This window comes from Phyllostomus hastatus, unplaced genomic scaffold (assembly GCF_019186645.2).
Source record: "Phyllostomus hastatus isolate PE091 unplaced genomic scaffold, TTU_PhHast_1.1 phas_scaffold_78, whole genome shotgun sequence".
Classification (NCBI taxonomy): domain Eukaryota; kingdom Metazoa; phylum Chordata; class Mammalia; order Chiroptera; family Phyllostomidae; genus Phyllostomus; species Phyllostomus hastatus.
The window spans coordinates 58,056,907-58,076,127 of NW_025334041.1; the positions used below are offsets into that span (position 1 = coordinate 58,056,907).

Here is a 19,221-nt window from a genome sequence, read left to right on the forward strand (position 1 = left end):
TTCCTGTTTTGATGGCTTCAGTGAAATAGGGCCCTCGAATGTAGTGTACTTTGCCTCCCTTTGGGAAGTTCAAAATGGGCCTTTTTAGGCATTAGTCTTGCTGTCTTACTCTTGCAGAATGCCTCCCCACAAAGGCTGTTAAGCCTGCCTAGCCCATTTTGCAGATCTTCCCAGCTCCTGCCTGAGATGGGGTACTGGGTTCAATCTTCCTTTCCTGGAGGTTCTGCCAAGGCAGGGAGCCCACTCTGGTCTTACTTAGTCTCAGGTGCACAGTTGCAGCCCACTGTTCTGACAGCATGCTGTGGCCCACATTCCGCATTATGTGACACTGCACAGGTCTGAGCCAAGAAACTACCTCACTTTGCACACTTTGATCAAATCACCCAGGTATACTGGTTGGGAGAAGATCATTTCACAAACTTCCTTCCTTGTTGGCTGAACAGCTGTGTGCGTAGGGTCCATGCCCAGCATGCCTCAGATCTCTTTTTGAAAAAAATTGTCTATGGGTGTTAGTGCTGTAACTCTGAGCCTCTGCTGTCTTTCCACAAACTACAACTCTCTGGCAAGTTAAGATTCCATCCTGGTTTTAATTTGCATCTCGCTGATAGCTAGCAATACTGAACATCTTTTCATGTGTCTCTGGATCCTCTGTATGTCCTTCTTGGAGAAGTGTCTGTTCAAGTCCTTTGCCCATTTTTTAATTGGGTTGCTTGTCTTCTTAGAGTGGAGTCATGTAAGTTCTTTATATATTTTGAAGATTAAACCTTTGTCTGAGGTATCATTGGCAAATATGTTTTCCCATACAGTTGGTTCTCTTTTTATTTTAATACTGGTTTTTTATTTTTTTTTTTGTGGCAACATGGATGGAACTGGAGAGCATTTTTCTAAGTGAAATAAGCCATGTGGTGAGGGACAAATACCATATAATCTCACCTTTAACAGGAACCTAAACAACACAACAAACAAATGAACAAGCAAAATATAACCAAAGACACTGAAATAGAGAACAGGCTGACAGTGACCAGAGGGGAGAGGGGAGGGAATTTCAGGGCAAAAGGGGAAGGGTTTACAGGAACAAGTACAAATGACACATGGACAAAAACTGGAGGGGTGGGTGGAAATGGGAGGGAGGTGGGGAGAACTGGGAGGTGGGCTGGGATGAGAGTAAAAGACAGAAAACTGTACTTGAACAATTAAAAAAAAAGATTCCATCTCGGTCATAGCAAGTCACAGCCCTCCTCTTCTTCCAGCTTTAGGTGCAGCCATAACTCACCCCCATCCCCTCCCACTCTCTGGCACAGCCCCAGCTGGTGACCAGTGTCCAAGCTTGGGTGTGCTGCCTGCTGCATGCATGTGTGCAGCCTGTTTCTCCCCAGCAACTCTGTGCATTCAAGTCACTCCTGGCATGAGTCTGTGGATTCCCCACTCTGGGAGGAGAGGGAGCCCCTGGGCTGCTATCCCTGAACAGATTCTCCTTGGTTGTTTTCCCCACAGCAGCTACTCTTTCTGGTGCCATGCCCCAGGACTTTCCCCATCTGCCTATAACACCTGCATTACCACCCATTTTGAAGTATCCTCTGCACACGTTGCCTTCTAAAATTCATACCAGCTAATATTCTGTTAGCTGTTCACTTGGTTTTTTGGAAGATGGCTAAATTTCCCAATAGGGTGCACAAGCAAATGGGTTCAGCTCCCACCTACTTTGCCACCATCTTCTGATCCAAAATTATTGATATTTTAAACCAATTTTACTTTTATAATCTTATCATAAGTATGTATTTTGAAATAACACTGAGGTTTTTTATTACATATATAAAAACACTGAGGTTTTTATTATAAATTGAAATATAAACTATGTATACTTTTCTCAAGGGACCAAGGGAGTTGACCCCTCCCTTTTTTCAACATGCTAACACTTGTCATTTGTTGATTTACTAATCATAGACATTCTCAAAGGTGTGAGGTGATACAGCTCATTGTGGTTTTAAATTCTATTACTTAGATAATTAGTGATGTTGACTGTGTTTTCATATATTATTAATCTATATGTCCTCTATGGAGAAGTGTTTATTCAAATCCTTTGCCCATTTTTAATTGGATTGTTTGGTGTTAAGATGAATAAGTTGTTTTTAATTTTTGGATATTAACCCCTTATCAGGTATATCATGTGAAATATGCCTCATTCAGTGGGTTGTCTTTTTATTTTCTTGATTTCTCATTTTTCTTTTTCTATTTTTGTTCAAGTATACTTGTGTCCATTTTCACCCCTACTACTCTCCCTCTGCCCCACCCACCTACACCTCCGACACTCAATCCTACCTGCCCTTTAGCTTTGTCCATAGGTCTTCATCCAGCTTGTTTGTAATTCCATCCGATGTGTGTGTGTGTGTGTGTGTGTGTGTGTGTTTTCTGAAATTATATTTTTCATTTCTTCCTTGTTTTTGTTTATAGTTTATATTTCCTTTTTCATATTGTTGTAGTTCTTACTCAGTTCCTTGTAGTTGTTTGTGAGTTCCTTAAGCATCCTTATAACCATGATTTTTAATTCTATATCTGGTAGCTTGCTTACCTCCATTTCATTTAACTCTTTTAGTGGGAAGTCCTCCATTTTTTTTATTGCAAGTCTTTTTTTTTGTCTCCCCATTTTAGGTGACTCTTTTTGTTTCTTTCTGCACTTCCTGAAGTTCTGCTTTGTTTTCTGTCTTTGTAGCATAAACTTCTATGGTAGGAAATCCATGGGATTCAGTAGTGTAGTCTCTTTGATCTTCTTATCTGGATGCTCTAGTATTACCCTTTCTCTTGTTTGTTTTTTATTGTACTTGGGTTTTTACCTTTTGGTGATTCCTTTGTTGTTGTTCCCTGTTGAGCAAGTATATTGCTGTTCACAACTTCCAGCAAATCTTTTATGTGATGAGCAGCATTGGGAAGGCAAAATGGATTTAAGACAGCAGTAGAGTATTCTATGGGATGTAAAATACCAACAAGTAGAAAACACATAGAAGATCCTTTGGATGAGTACAGCGTTAACCATGATATGTCACCCAGCTAGCTACTTTTTATAAAAGGTGAAAAAGAGGTAAGACTTTTGTTAGAGAGGAGAAGGATTGTGAGCTTAATCCAGAAAACACAGCACTTTGTGTGAAGTTAGATAGTGAGATAGAGTGAGAGTAAAGGATAGAAATTAGGTACAGAATATGAGAGAATAGAGTTAACCACAACAGTAATAAAGCTCAGGAAGATAGTGATATGGGCTAAGACCATGGAGGGGTGCTGTGTAGTTTTACAATTATACAGAACAACAATTATTTATAGTAATACTGGAACAACAATAATATGGCAAGAAATATATGATCTGAATAACAAGAAGAAAAGGTACACAACCAAGTTCAGAGTGTTACTGGAACATGAGTGAAGTGAAAGGAGGACAATTAAAATACAGTATGAAAGAGAGAACAAGGGAAACCAGTGAAACAATGTAATTAAACAAACAAAACAAAGAAAACTAAAACAGAAAGAAGAGAAATAAAAATACGAATAAAATAAAAGAAGTAAAAATAATGAAAAAATAATACATATAAACAATAAAATGCAAGTTCTAGAGTATAGCGAACTGAAATTTGTCTCAGTTTCTCAGTTGTTGGGTTTAGTTTTGTGCTCCTTCTTTAGATCTACCTTTGGACTTTTCACAGCTCCAGGTCTTATTGTCTCACACTTAGGGGAAAAAGTGGGTAGGGGAAGCCTCCGGATGACTTTAAACCCACCAAGCAAGTTCTGTTGGTTTTCCTGGAATCCTCAGGCTGAGAGTGGCTGGGCTTTGCTTTTCTCCTTTCCTGTGGTTTCTCGAGGATGTGAGCCAGGTCTGGGCTGCAATATTCACAGTTGCCCAACCTCCAGCCCAGGTCTTTCATGTGCTGCTGGGCCCACATTGTCCATCTGCACTGTAATAGCACCTTTAATCCACCAGTTGTGTTGCCAGTGATTTACACTGATTAGGAGCAACTCACTCCCCACCTCATCCCTCTTTGCTGGCTTGGGTGCCGCACACTCTCAAAGTCTCTTCAAGGAATTTCTGCTTTCCCACTAAGTTAAAGTCTCCATGGGGACTGCTAAGTCCCTGGGCCCTGCTTCCTGCCTCTGAACAATCCATTCAGTGTGCCTCATCATTCCGCTTCACTAGCCAGTTGCACAAGAGTTCCTTAAACAGCAACTGGGAGCCTTTTTTGAGTAAAATATTCTTAAACCCACTGTTCTTTCAAGTGCCCAGCTTTTCACACAGTCCAACTCTCTAAGCAGGCCAGAGACTATCCAGGTCAGGGTCCGATATGGCCCAATTCTTCTCCCTTCTCCAGATGTCACCTGGCTCCCCAATTTCTCTAGTAATTTCTGAGTCAGTGGCCACAGTCCCCCACCTCTGTGAGTCTTCCACTGTATCTTCATTCCCCTCAGCAACTTCAAGCATCCTGGTTTCTTGTGGTGTAACTCTGCCTTCTCTGCTCTGGTAGAAGAAGGAGCTGCTAAACTGGCTCTCCTCCAAAGCTCCTGTGGCAGCCACTGACCCTGATGCCAGGAGTCACTCCAGGGACCATAACAGCCTTGGGTCCCACGCAGGTCCCAGGGACCTTACCATCCCAATGCAATCTCCTTATCATCTGTTTTTCAAAATCCTTTACAATTTTGGCCTCCAAACTTCCTATAAGGTAGGATTCCATTGACTGTTCACCCTGTTCCTCAAAAGATCAGCTTGTTGTTCCATCTTGGTGCAGGGGAAAGTCTGATTTGTTTCTTAATCTGACTGCTTATCTTTCATTTTTTAGCAATATGTTACTTAACCTTCATGTGTTTGTGAGTTTTTTTAGTTTTTATTTCTTTGTGATTCATTTATAGTTTCATACCATTATTGTTAGAGAAGATTCTTGATATAATTTCAATTTTCTTAAAATTATTAGACTTGTTTTGCATGCTAACATGTGGTCTATCCTGGAAATTCCAATGTGCACTTGGAAACAATGTATATTCTGCTGCTTTGGAATTAAATGCTTTGAAGATGTTACTTAAATCCATCTGACCTAGTATGCCATTTAAGACCATTGTTTCTTTGTTGATTTTGTATCTGGGTGACTTATCCATTGATGTCAGTGTGATTTAAGAATCCCCTACTATAAATGTATTACTGTTAATCTCTCCCATTTTGCCCATTAAGATTTAGCTTATATATTTAGGTGCTTCTATGTTGAGTGAATGAATGCTTACAAGGGTTATATCCTTTCATTTGATTGCTCCTTTAACATTATATAGTGTCCTTCTTTGTCTCTTACAATAGCCTTTCTTTTAAAGTCCTTTTTGTCTGATATTAGCATTGCTATTCCAGGTTTTTCAAATTTCCATTTGCATCATATATCTTTTTTCACCCCTCTACTTTGAGTCTGTTTGTATCTTTTATTCTGAGGTCTCTTCTATACAGCATAAGTCTCTTCTATACAGCATACATATGAGTCTTTTTTCTTTACCCATTCAACATCCCTATGTCTTTTGATTGCAGCATTTAAGCTGCTTACATTTAAAGCAATTATTGATAGGTACATATTATTGCCATTATAGTCTCTATAACTATTTGTATTTTTTATTTTTTCTTAAAGAACACCCTTTAACATTTCTTTTAAATCTGGTTCATTTGCAATACTTTTTTTAGCTTGTTTCTTGTGTGGGAAGTTCTTTATTTTGCCATCAAATTTAAATAGTAGTCTTGAAAATTAATGTAGTATTTTTTTCTTTTCTATGTTTTTTATTTTTTAATTTTTTCAATTACATTTTACATTTAATATTATTTTGTATTGGTTTCAGGTGTACAGCATAGTGGTTAGACAATCATATACTTTACAAAGTGTTCACCTGATATTCCCAGTACTCAGCTGGCACCATACAGTTATTATAGTATTGTTGGTTATATTCCCTATTCTGTACTTTACATCCACATGACTATTTTGTAACTGCCTATCTGTACTCCTCAATCCCTTCACCTTTTTCACCCAGTCCCCAGTCCCCTCCCCTCTAGCAACCATCAGTCTATTCCATGTATCTGAGTCTGTTTCTGTTTTGTTTGTTCATTTATATCGTTCTTTAGATTCCACACATAAGTGAAATAATATGCTATTTGTCTGTCTGTGACTTATTTCACTCAGCATAATACCCTCTAGATTCATCTATGCTATCACAATTCATAAGATTTCACTTTTTTCTATGGCCGGGTAATATTCTACTATACATATGCACCAACACTTTCTTTATCCACTCATCCACCATTGGACACTGGGTTGCTTCCATATCTTGTTCACTCTCAATAATGCTGCAATAGCTTTTTAATTTCATGTAGTCACATTTGTTTAGTTTTTTCCTTTATATCCCTTGCTCTAGGAGACATATTGGTGAAAATACTGCTGTGTGGGATATCTGAAAATTTCCTCTGTTCTCCTCTAGGACTTTTATGTTATCACAACTTATATTTAGGTCTTTTATCCATTTTGAGTTTATTTTGGTATATGGTTTAAGTTGGTGGTATAGTTTCATGCTCTTGCATGTACTTGTCCATATCTCCCAACACCACTTGTTGAAGAGGCTATTTTTACTGCATTTTATGTCCCTGCCCCCTTTGTCAAATATTAATTGGCCATATTGTCATGGGTTTATTTCTGGTCTCTCTATTCTGTTACATTAGTCTGTGTGTCTGTTCTTATGCCAGTACCAGACTGTTTTGATCACAATAGCCTTGTAGTATAGTTTGATATCAGGTATTGTGATCCCTCCTACTTTGTTCTTCTCTCTCAAGATTGCTGCAGCTATTCAGGGTTGGTTTTTATTCCATTATGTTTAATAATGTTTTCTATCAGTGTTATCTATATACTTGTCTGTTCTCCCCAAATAAAGTGAATTTCTTTTTTAAATTTTAATTTTCTGTCTCCCCTTTTTAAAGTATTTTTATTGATTATGCTATTATAGTTTTCCCAATTTTCCCCCTTTTTCCCCCTCCACCCTGCTCCCACAACCCTCCAGCATTCTCCTCACCTTAGTTCATGTCCCTAGATTGTACATATAAGTTCTTTGAGTTCTCTGTTTCCTATACTACTTTTTATCTCTCCCCATCTATTTTATGTCTACTAATTATGCTTCTTCTTCCCTACACATTTCCCCCCTATTCCTCCCTTCCCCCTCCCCACTGAAATCTTTCCATGTAATGTCCATTTCTCTGATTCTGTTCCTGTTCTAGTTGTTTGCTTAGTTTTTGTTTTCATTGTTTTTCCTTTCTTTTAGGTTCATTTGTTGATAGTTGTGAGATTATTGTCATTGTATTGTTCACATTTTTATCTTCTCTTTCTTACATAAGTCCCTTTAACATTTCATATAATAAGGGCTTGGTGTTGATGAACTCCTTTAACTTGACCTTATCTGGGAAGCATTTTATCTGCTCCTCCATTCTAAATGAAAATTAATGTAGTCTTGGTTATAGGTTTTTTTCTTTTCTATTTTTTCTGGCCTGAAATGTTTCTTATGAGAAGTCAGCCTACAATGTTATGGGAGCTCTCTTGTAAATCACTAACTGCCTTTTTCTTTTAAGAAAAAGCCCCCCACTACTGCTTTTAAGATGATCTCTTTGTCTTTAATCTTACCCATTTTAACTGTGATGTGTATTGGTTTTCTTCCCTTCACTGCTGGCTCCCTGTACATTTTCTTTTACTTCACTTTTCATAGCTTTCAGTTTTTCTTGTATTTTTTTACCATACTCAGCCATTTCTGTGAGTACTGTGATTACCAAAGTTTTGAACTGTGCCTCTGATAGCTTGGCTATCTCTTCATCATGTAGTTGTACTTTTTTCTGGAGCTTTGATCTGTTCTTTCATCTGCACCTGTTATGTAGTCAGAGGTGGGGCCTTAGGTATTTTCTGGGCAGGGCAACTACCATTGCTGCATTGTGGCACCATTAGTGGGGGAGGGGTCTGAGAAGGAACAGTTCTACTTGCTCAGCTCTCAGCTGGTTCTCAATCACTTCCTCCACTACCCACAAGCAAATTCGGCCTTTCTGGTGCTGATTCCCAGGTAGGTGGTTTTGTGTATGTTCTAGGACCCTATGGGTCTCTCCAGTGAACTCTCCTGGGAGGCTGGGAGTTTCTCCTGCTGCCTCAACCCCACAGATCTTTTCAGTCAGGGGTTTTCAGGCTTTATTTCTCTGTGCTGGGACCCTGGGTTGTGTGGTCTATCTTAGTCCCCAGTTGTTCCTCCTGGTTGAGCTGCACACAGTTGTTGGACTGCCTGCTTGGCTTGGCCAGCTGTTGCCTCACCCACCCCAGTCCTCCAGCCACCACCTTGTCACAAGTTCTCTCTACCTCAACTTCCCCTCTCCTACCCCTCTACCATTTGCCTCTCCTACCAGTCTGGATGAATGTTTCTTCTTTAACTCCTTGGTTGTTGGACTTACATACAATTAGATTTTCTGGCAGTTCTGGTCATTTTTTGTTTTTAAATTTTTTTTGTTGCCCTTCTTTGGATTATGAAAGGAATCACAGTGTTTCTACCTATGCCTCCATCTTGGTTGGAAGTCTCTCATTTTTTAAAATTCTTTTCTTTCTCTAAATGGTGTTTTCTGCTACCTTGTCTTCCAAATCACTGATTTATTCCTCTGCTTCATACAACCTACAGCTTATTATTTCTAGTGTATTATTCACTACAAACATATTCTTTATTTATGACTGTGTTTTTCATAGTTTCTCAGTCCTTTTTCATTCTGTTGAAGTTCTCATTAAGTTCCTTCAGCATCTTTATAACCACTTTTTTGAACTAATTCTATATCTGGTAAATTGCTGCCCTCTACTTTATGTAGCCTTTTTCCTGGAGATTTCTTTTTTCCTTTCATTTGGGACATGTTTCTTTGTCTCCCTAGTTTAACTTTCTCTTTGTGTTTGTTTCTCCTTATTAAGTAGATCTGCTCTGTCATATAGTGTTGGTAAGATGGACTTATGTTGTAGGTGTCCTGTGGGTTCCATTGGCACATTATCGTTGACCACCTGATCTGGGTGCTCTAGGAATGCTCCTTGTGTTTATGTAAGCCATCCTGTCATAAGTAAGTCTTGAATGCTATTGGCCCATTTGTGTTGGGAGAACCTCAAGCTGGCTGGATTGTAAGATCAATCCCAACCATAGTGTATGAGTTGTTGCTCATGTGCTGATCATATTTTGCCTCAGCAGAGTCATGTACGGGCCATGATCTCCCTTTGGATATGCCCATTTTCAAGCTAACTGGACTCTGCTCTGATATCTGAAGGTGGACATTAGGCATGTCTATTTTGGAGCCTCTTCAGAGGGACTCTGATGCATGTCCATTTCACATGCTGCCTGTGACTGGCTATGGGCAAATTTTTGGAGCTACAAAGTGACCCGCATTTTGTGGCTGCCTCTGTGTGGCCCTGATATGTATTGTATAGAAATGACAAAGCTGTACACCAAGTCCAGTTTCCACTGCACGGAGCCCAGGAGTTAATCAGGAAAATCCCAAGACACCCTGAAATTCACCCTGCCTGCCTCTGCCTGTTAGTCTCAGTCACTGAATGAGCCTCGGGTGATAGTTGAGTCGCATGATAGATTCTCAGTGAGTCACCCAGTAGGGGTGATTAGGGTTCACCAATTTGCTTCAGTTTCAAACTCAGTGTCAGTGCTGGATCTGAGGCTACTCAGCAAATGTCACAATGTGTACAAAATCTAGCTCCTTTGACCCACCATGTGCCTTCAATCCTTTGTGCTGGTTTGGGGTTTGGGGGAAGTTGTCAGGGTGCAGTCAGCAGAGATTATCTGGCTCAAACAGCATATTTGGCCACATGAAGGGAAGGCTCTGCACCAGTCTGGCGTGGGAGAAAAAAATGGCCCCAGTCCTTGGGCTACACAACTCAGTCTGTCAAGATTGTTCTGAGAGTTATAGCTCAGCATGGTGAATCCACCAGGAGACAGAAGGATGGAGCTGCCAGGAGCCAGAGGGTAGGGCTAGAAGATCCCTCATTCAGAAGAGACACAACCAGCCATGTTCATGGAAAAGACGGTTGTTAACAGATGCTGCTGCAAAGCTTCACAAGTCAGTCACTGATCCCTGCTGAGAATGGAAAGACCTGCTCACTCCAGAACAGACAGCTAACTCCTCAGTAGGACACAAGCTCTATAGGGAGAAGCAACATAGAGTTCAGAGGGCAATATTCTTACCCTCTTCCTGGTTGATGCCATAAGGAGGGGAGTATTCCAACCAAGAAAGATTGCATATGTGGTATAGGGGAGGGACTCAGCACAGGGATCCAGGCAGCTGTTCCTTCCACTCTCTCTCCAGAGCCACAATCCCTAGTCTCTTCTCACATGATTTTAGTTCACTCCATCTTCTCTTTGCCAGAGGCCAGAGTGAGTGGCTGTGAACAAGGTTTTTTGCACTGGCCTTTTAATAAAGCTCTTGTGTCTCTGCCTGGTGGACAGAATCCCCACTTCTTTTCATAGCCAAGATGTTATGTGGGCACCTTTTCCTGACTATGATTTTCTAGGCTGGGGAGCCAAGCAAGAAGTTAAGATTCTCACACTTCTCAGGGAAAACCTGAGAAGCTAAGATATTCCACCAGAATCTCAGTCACTGCCCATGGGAGTGTGCCAGTCCTTTTTGTGTCTCTGCCCTTCCTACCTGTCTCTGTGTGGCTTCTTCTGAATATCCTTGGCTATAGATTTCTGTTCTGTTAGTCTTAAAATATTTTCCCAGGTTGATTGTTCTATATTTTAGTTGTAATTATAGTTTGATCATGGGAGAGGGTAAGCATACCTTCTACCTCTTCCACTGCCATCTTCTATGTTGGCAGTTCCATTCTAATTTTTAAGAAACATCCATACTGTTTTCCATAGTGGCTGCACCTGTCTTGATTCTCACCAACAGTATATGAGGCTTCCTTTTTCTCCACATCCTAACCACATGTCATCTCTGAATTTATTGATAATAACCATTCTGATATTTGTAAGATAGTATTTTATTGTGGCTCTATTTTCCATTACTCAAATGATTAGTGATGTTAAGCATTTGTTCACACATCTATTGGTCATCTGTATGTCCTCTTTGAGAAGTGGATTGACTGAGGTCCTCTGTCAATTTTTAAGTGGATTTTTTAGTAATTTTTGTTGTTGTGTGTGTTCTTTATAAATTTTGGACATTAACCCTTTGTCAGATGTATCATTGGCAAATATCTTCCCCCATTTAGTAGGGGTTTTCCCCCCTATTTTAACCACTTCTCTATTTTTTTTTACTTTTTTTCTCCTTTTTTAATTTTTGGCTTAATTCCTCCACCCTGTTACCTAGCTCTGTGAGTCTGTCACTATTTTGCTTGTTTGTTTGTTTGTTTTGTTCATTAGACTCCACATATGAGTGGAATCATATGGGACTTGTCTTTGTCTGGTTTGTCCACTTAGCATAACGCTCTCCAAGTCCATACATGTTGTTGTAAAGGTAAGATTTCCTTCTTTTTTTATGGCCAAGTAGTATCCCATTGTATAAACGTACAATGGCTTTTTAAAATCCATTCATCTGTTGATGAAGATTTTGGCTGTTTTTTATTTTGTTTATTGTTTCCTTGGCTGCACAAAAACTTTTAGTTTGATATAGTCCCATTTGTTTATTTATTTTCTTTTATCGATGCCCAAGGAGGTATATAAGAAAAAATAATGCTAAAACATGTGACAGAGATTGTACTGCCTATGTTTTGATATAGGAGTTTTATGTTTACAAGTCTCATATTTAAGTCTTTAATTCATTTTGAATTTATTAGGTGGTCTAGTTTTATTTTTTCAAGTATCTAAAGTATGTAAAATTTTCTCAACACCATTTATTGAAGAGACTATCTTTATTGTATATTTTTGCATCTTTTGTCATATGTAAAATGGCTGTATAGGTGTGGGTTTATTTCTGGGCTCTTTATTCTCTTCCATGTATCTATGTGTGTGTTTTTATGATGGTAGCATGCTCTTTGATTTCTATAATCTTGAAGTATAGTCTAATCTCAGCTAGTATGATACTTCCAACTTTACTCTTCTTTCTCAAGATTGCTGAGGCCATTCATGGTCTTTCGTTGTTGCACTTAAATTTTTGTATTTTTTCTAGATTTGTGAAATATTCCATTTACATTTTTAAAGTATTGAATATAATCATTATTCACCCATCAAACTGAATACTATATGCTTTTTAAAATTCAGTGTTAAAAGAATAATAAATTATTGAAATGCTCATAAAATAATAGACAAAATTTTTATAACAAAATTGTAGATGTTGAGATGGAAAACTATGTATATATTTGTGAACTTTTATATTTGCATAGGAAAAGAAAAAATGAAAAAGTCACAAGAATATATTGTTGATTGCCTTTAGATTATATTTGGAATGATATTGGTTATTTTTGTTTTATTATTTATTCTCCAAATTTTATTCTCAATGAGACTGGTAATTCTATAACCATTAAAAAACACAATAAATAAAATTCTTTAGACCTTATTAAATATCATTATTATTTATCCATCAAAGACTCTATCTTATTTTGCACATCAAATAAAGTGTTATGATTACTACTCTATAACTCCACAATATAAGGTGTTAGTGACTGTGATTGCTTCATTCAACTACTGAACAAACAGGTGCACAGTGCCCCAGTTTTCCATCTAATTTTGAGTATATAAAAAAGAGAGACAGAAATAAGCATGATACCTGTGCCCCTCATATTATTCACTTCATTCTGGTTCATTCTCACAATGTGCTTTCTTTTACTGGTCTGTCTGCAGTCTTTTTTCGTGGACCACAATAGTCGAGCTACCACTTTCATTGACCCCCGAATCCCCCTTCAGAATGGCCGTCTTCCCAATCATCTGACCCACCGACAGCACCTTCAGAGGCTCCGAAGTTACAGTGCTGGAGAGGTAACACCACCCATTTCCCCTACCCACAGTTCACAGATCTACAGGCCCTGCCTATTCTTGTGGAGTAAGAACTATTTCTTAGTGGCTGAGATCTAGGGTTTCCTGTTCTTCAGGAAGCTGAACCATATCCCATACTTTTCTGTAAAATAAGTGATGACTAGAAGACACTCATTTAACTTTCTAGACCCATCTTCAGATTGTCTTACTTCTGCCTTCTATTTTTGTCCTACACAATCACCTCTGCTGAAAATTGCCCAATTTAAGGGAAGTGTAAAAGGTAATGCAATGAGATTCCTACCTTTATAGCTGGAATGGTGCTTCATAAAATACTGGTCATATGTGTATTCTTAATAGATGATGGAACTGCTATGCAGCATATGCCTGACTTTAAACTTATACCTCTCCATAGATCCTAGAGAAGACTTTTACAATGTATACATGGACTAAAAACTGAAGAAATCAACTAGGCACCAAAAGTACTCTGTTCCCATCCTACAACATGCTGTTCTGGTTTATATCTTGTTTTGTTACTTGTGGTTACCTGCTACTGAACCATGAAAAGCTGCCATGTTTCTTAAGCTCAAATTCATTGCTTTTCTGAAATACTGTGTCTATATCCCATACTCTTTTTTGTCCACTCTCAAACCAAAACTCAAAACATAGTTCTTTTTTATTATCAGTCAGTTCCTGTGAATATTATGAGTAAATCTTTTTTTATTTCCTAACATTTTCCAAGTATCTCCAGCATCTTATTTTTAAAAACCACCAGGATCTTAAGAGATGAGAAGACTGAGAACTATTCCCCATAAAACAGCTTTTAAAAGTGGATTATTAGTGAGGCAAAAATATGAAAAAAGTGGTTTAGTAAGAAAAGAAGTATGTATTTGACCTCTTCATATAGTCATTCTAGGGAGGATCACAGTGTACGCCTTAGGAGAAATAGGGAAAGTTAAAATTTACCTAAAAGCCTCCAGATAAGCAGACACAAGTCTCAAAGGAAGAATCCATTGTTGGTGTACCAGTGCTTGTTTTAAACAAAGTCTAGTGTACAAAAAATTCTTTACTACACTTCAGATGAATTATCTATGCACTCTGAGAGACACAAGTATATCTAAGCAAGGGTACTTATGTTTTAATGCCAGTGTGATAAATTGATTTTTTCTCATGGGGTCTTCTTAGGTATTATTGCTTTAGGATAATACTGAAAATATGTTAACTTTTTCTGCATATACATAAAATGTGTATGTGACCAAGCTGAAAGGGAATATTACACATCTGCAAGTGTTATGTGGGTGTCAGGATCCTCTTGATACCAGACACTCAGTAGGAAACAAATTCACAGGCTACAAGGTGCAATTTTCCAACTTCCCAGCTTAATATATAAAGCCCCCTTGTCTAGTTGTACTTTTATAACACTTCAGAAAGTACTTTTCCTGGCTGGTGTGGCTCAGTGGACTGAGTTCTGGCCTGTGAACCAAAAAGGTCACCGGTTCTATTCCCAGTCATGGAACATGCGTGGGTTACAGGCCAAGTCCCCATTTAGGGACATGTGAGAGGAAACATCTTTCGTATTGATGTTTCTCTCCTCTCTTTCTCCCTCCCTTCCCCTCAAATAAATAACCAAAATCTTAAGAAAAGAAAGTACTATACATGTTGCCTTGAGATAGTAGTATACAAATTCAAAATCCTGCACCAGCTTGAAATATGTGATTTTATTTATTAATTTCTAGATAATTATTATTTATTTATCTGGATTGATCTTTTTATTTTTATGACATTTTATTGATTGTGTTGTTACAATTGCCCCAATTTTTCCACCTTCGTCCCCTTCACACAGCCCCCCAACTCCCTCAGACAATTACCACCCATTGTTCATGTCCACAGGTCATGCATATAAGTTCTTTGTCTATTCCATTCCCTATACTATACTTTGCATCCCCATGACTATTCTGTAACTACCTATTTGTACTTCTTAATCCCCTCACCTCTTCACCCATTCACTCACACACCCCTTCCATCTGGCAACCATCAAAGTGTTCTCCATAACCACGATTCTGTCTCTGTTCTATTTTTTTTTTTTGCTTGTTTTGTTTTTTATGTTCATTTGTTAGGTCCATTTGTAGATAGATAGATAAATATTTTCATTTTATTATTTATATTTTGATTTCCTTTTTTTTTCTTAAATAAGTCCCTTTAACATTTTATATAATAATGGTTTGCTAATGATGAACTCCTTTGTTTTTTTCTTGTCTGGGAAGCTCTTTATCTGCCCTTTAATTTTAAATGATATCTTTGTTGAGTCAAGCAATCTTGGCTATAGATTTCTGCTTTTCATGACTGAATATTTCTTGCCCTTCTATTCTGCAAAGTTTCTTTCGATAAATCAGCTGATAGTCTTATGGGAACTCTCCTATAGGTAACTAAGTAATCCATCTGTGGCTGTTTTTAAGATTATCAGTATCTCTAACCTTTGGCATTGTCATTATGATGCGTTTTAGAGTGGGCTTCTTTGCATGTACCTTGTTTAGGATATTCTGTGCTCCCTGAACTTGCATGTCTATTTTCTCCACTAAATTAGGGAAGTTTTCTTTCATTATTTTTTTCAAATAGATTGCCAATTTCTTGCCGCTTCTCTTCTCCTTCTGGCACCTTATGAAGTTAATGTTGGAATATTTGAAGTTGTCCCAGAGGCTGCATACACTATCCCCATTTTGAGGGGGTATTCTTTTCTCTTCTTGTTGATCTGATTGGGTGTTTTTTTGTTTCCACATGTTCCAAATTTTTTATTTGATGCTCAGCTTTATCCATTCTACTGTTATGTCCCTGTAAATTTTTCTTTATTTCAATTAGTGTATCTTTAGTTTCTGACTGTATCTTTTTTATGATGTTGAGGTCCTCACTAAGTTCCTTGAGCATACTTATAACCAATTTTTTGAACTCTTCATCTGATAGATTGCTTATCTCCATTTTGTTTAGTACTTTTTTCTGAAGTTTTGATGTGTTCTTTCATTTGGGCCATGAGTCCTTGTCTTCACATTTTGGTAGCTTCCCTGTGTGTGTTTCTGTGTATTAGGTAGAGCTGCTATGACTCTTGTCTTGGTAGCATGACCTAATGTAATAGATGTCTTATGGGGTCTATTGGCAGGGCCTCTCTTATCACTCAACCTGGGTACATGAGGTGCACCTTTTGTTTGGGGTGAGTACACCCTTGAGCCTTGATTGTTTTTAGCAGGTAAATGAGAAGGATTTACCCAGATCAGTCAGCTACAAGGACTATTGGTGACCACTGACCACCAACCTCCTCCTTCTGTGAAGGATCTGCTGTGCAGGGACAGGGTGGTGGTGCTCTGACATGGTCTGTAGCTGTCTACTGGATGCACAAGCTCTGAAAACCCAAGAGTTTTCTGGGTGTTTCAGGCAAAGGTCAGCCCTGACCTGGATTCTTCCCAAGGCCACCCTGTATGAGCTATAAAGCAGCCTGGGATGCCTGGTACTTCTACTTGGCTTGGAGATTCCTAGTTGAAGCCAAGTTATGAATCTAGTCTGGCTGCTGCTAGTGCCAGATCTGGGACCACTTAGAAAGAGATATGGGGGCTGGGAACTCACTGATGCTGTCTCTTGCTTGTTTGAGAGGATTTAGGAAGTTGTGAAACATGAGCCCAGACCAGCCATTCATATGGAAAAGCCATTGTTAACAGCTTGAGTGAGCCATAAGCTGGTTGAGATGGAGTCTCAAGGGATCTCCAGGGTGGGGCAAACAGTATTAGCCAGGTTGATGGAGTCTTAGATAGAGCACCTACTTACTGGCTCTGTGGCTTTGTCGGGGAAGGTTCAGAAAAGAGACAATGACCTCTGCCCACCTTTCTGTCTGGGAGAAAGCTGCCCCCCAGTTCTCGCCTTGATACCAGACACTTAGTTTCTCCTTGTATGCTACTGGTGTCTTTCAAGCTGCTACCCCAGTGATGGAGCTCAGAAGGAGTGAGTCTGAGTAAGTCAGCATGTGGGTTCTTAAAAAGGAACTGCTTGAGACTTCAGAACTTTCTTACACTGAGTCAATCCCCACTGGTTTTTGCAACCAGACATTATGGGAACTTAGCTTACTGACACTGGAATCCTGAGCTCTGAGACCTGGTGTGGGGCTAGGACTCCTCTCTCACAAGATATTCCTTGTAAATTTTATCCACCACACATGAATGTGGGACCAGCTTGTCCAACATCTTTGCCTCTCCTACCAGTCTGGATGGATGTGGTTAACTTAATTTGGTAGTTATCAGACTTCCATTCAACTTGATTTCTGATGGCTCTGAGTGATAGTTGTTCTGTAGTTTAGTTGTAGTTTTGATGTGGTTGTGCAAGGAGGCAAGATATTTTTACCTACATCATGATCTTTATGGGAAGTCAATGGAATATATCATTTTAGTTTATTTGAAATGTCCAAGGTCTTTAATATTTTAAGGAAATTTCAGTATTATTGTAAGGTAACTGCATATGATAAAAAGAAACTGAGCACAGCACACAGATTCACAGTCAATAAAATAAAAACATATATTACTCAATGTAAAATGAACCCCCTAATCAGATAGATTTCTTACACTTATAAGAAATTTATATATATATAAATATATATAATATATTATATATAATATATTATATATAAATATATAAATATGTAATATATTTATATATAAATATATATAAATATATTGAATATATATATATTCAATTTTCTATGAAAGATAAGTTTAAGGTTATGAGTATCTGTTTCAAAACATTTATACATTCACTTGATTTGATTAAATAACCCAAGCACAGTTTGATTGAATATCAACATTAATGAAAAATGCCACTTGCGTCAGCCAAGGCAGACTTAACATATAAAGATGAATGGGCATAAAATTGCATCAGCCATCTCTATTCTTCCTAATTTATCCACTGTCTGATTTACTCTGCTCATCAGATTTTTGAACCACTCTTATCCCTCTGTTCATCCACTCTGTGATAGTAGCTTTGCACTGACACAAGGGGAAACTAAGAAAAGCAATAAAGAGAAACCCTGAGAGGCAAAAGATATCTGATTCAGAGGCAGAATATCAGATCAAACAAAGACATAGCCTCTTTTAAAACAAATTTCTGGTTCTTCCTACTGCAAGAGAGCACAGAGACTAAAGAATAAAGAGACAGGAAGACCTTGGTATTATCAACGGACCCCTACATAAAGCCACAATATTCAACTGTTAATCAAGCAGGTGGCATATTATTATTCTTACAGATTGATATTTTCTTTTATTAAATAAAACAGTAATTTTAATCTAATAATATCTGTAAAAACTTCAATTAATAATATAAAATATCATTAAAAATAAAAAATACCATACCTGTGTCCTGTTCTGAAAAACATAAAGGGAGGGGGCAGTAGAAAATGTTAATGTGTTTGCAGTGATGTGATTTTATTCAAGAAGCACTGTACAATGCAAAGAAGTATACTGTCCTGGAGAAGATTGTATTATATTTGTAAAGCCATAAAAATGCACACAGAGTTAAGTAACAAGAGATATTAGAATTTGAATGAGTGTCAGAAGAGATATTAGGACAATTGCCAGAGAACTTCAAAAGAGGCCAAGGAAAGGTGTCTTTCAAAATAAGGAATTTTATTTACTTACTAGACCTAGAACAGTTGATAAAATTTAGCTAGGTTCAAAGAAAGAGGAAGGACAACCCAACAGAGAACATGACATAAACAAAGGAGCAGAGGTAGGATTGAGAAAGGCCTGTACTGACAGCTGTCAGAAGGGAGAGGGTTGGGGGGGGCTAGAAGAAAGAAGGTGAATGAATTAAGCAAATTATAATTATATATTATATATATTGTATATACAACATATGCACACATATGTTATATATACAAGTTTTATATATTCAAAACAAGAGTATTAGAATAAAATTAGAATTAGAATGTTGATATATATAACAATCTAATTATATATATAATCTAATTATATATATATATATATACACACACACACACACACACACACACACACACACACACACATATATATCACAGAGACTAAAGAAGGGAGAGACAGGAAGACCTGTCTCTCTCTATATATATAAAACAACAGTGTTATCTTAGCCAGAGAGAAAGACAGTTGGTGGGTAGGTGCAGGATGGCAAATGTGGGGGAAATGTGGGTGGAATGAAACTTTTTAGGGGGTGATAGGCATACAGTGTAGTGCAGATGATGTTTTGTTCAGTTGTACA

General features: G+C 38.1%; 1 protein-coding gene across 1 annotated transcript in view; it reads left to right on the plus strand.

Annotated features, from left to right (window-relative positions):
• The window catches only part of HECW1 (HECT, C2 and WW domain containing E3 ubiquitin protein ligase 1), a 592,628-nt gene that overhangs the window by 406,392 nt on the left and 167,015 nt on the right, over positions 1-19,221 (plus strand). Inside the window, exon 14 of the mRNA XM_045827195.1 lies at positions 12,829-12,963. Coding sequence (XP_045683151.1) covers positions 12,829-12,963 — 135 coding nt within the window. The remainder of the gene's footprint in view (positions 1-12,828; positions 12,964-19,221) is intronic.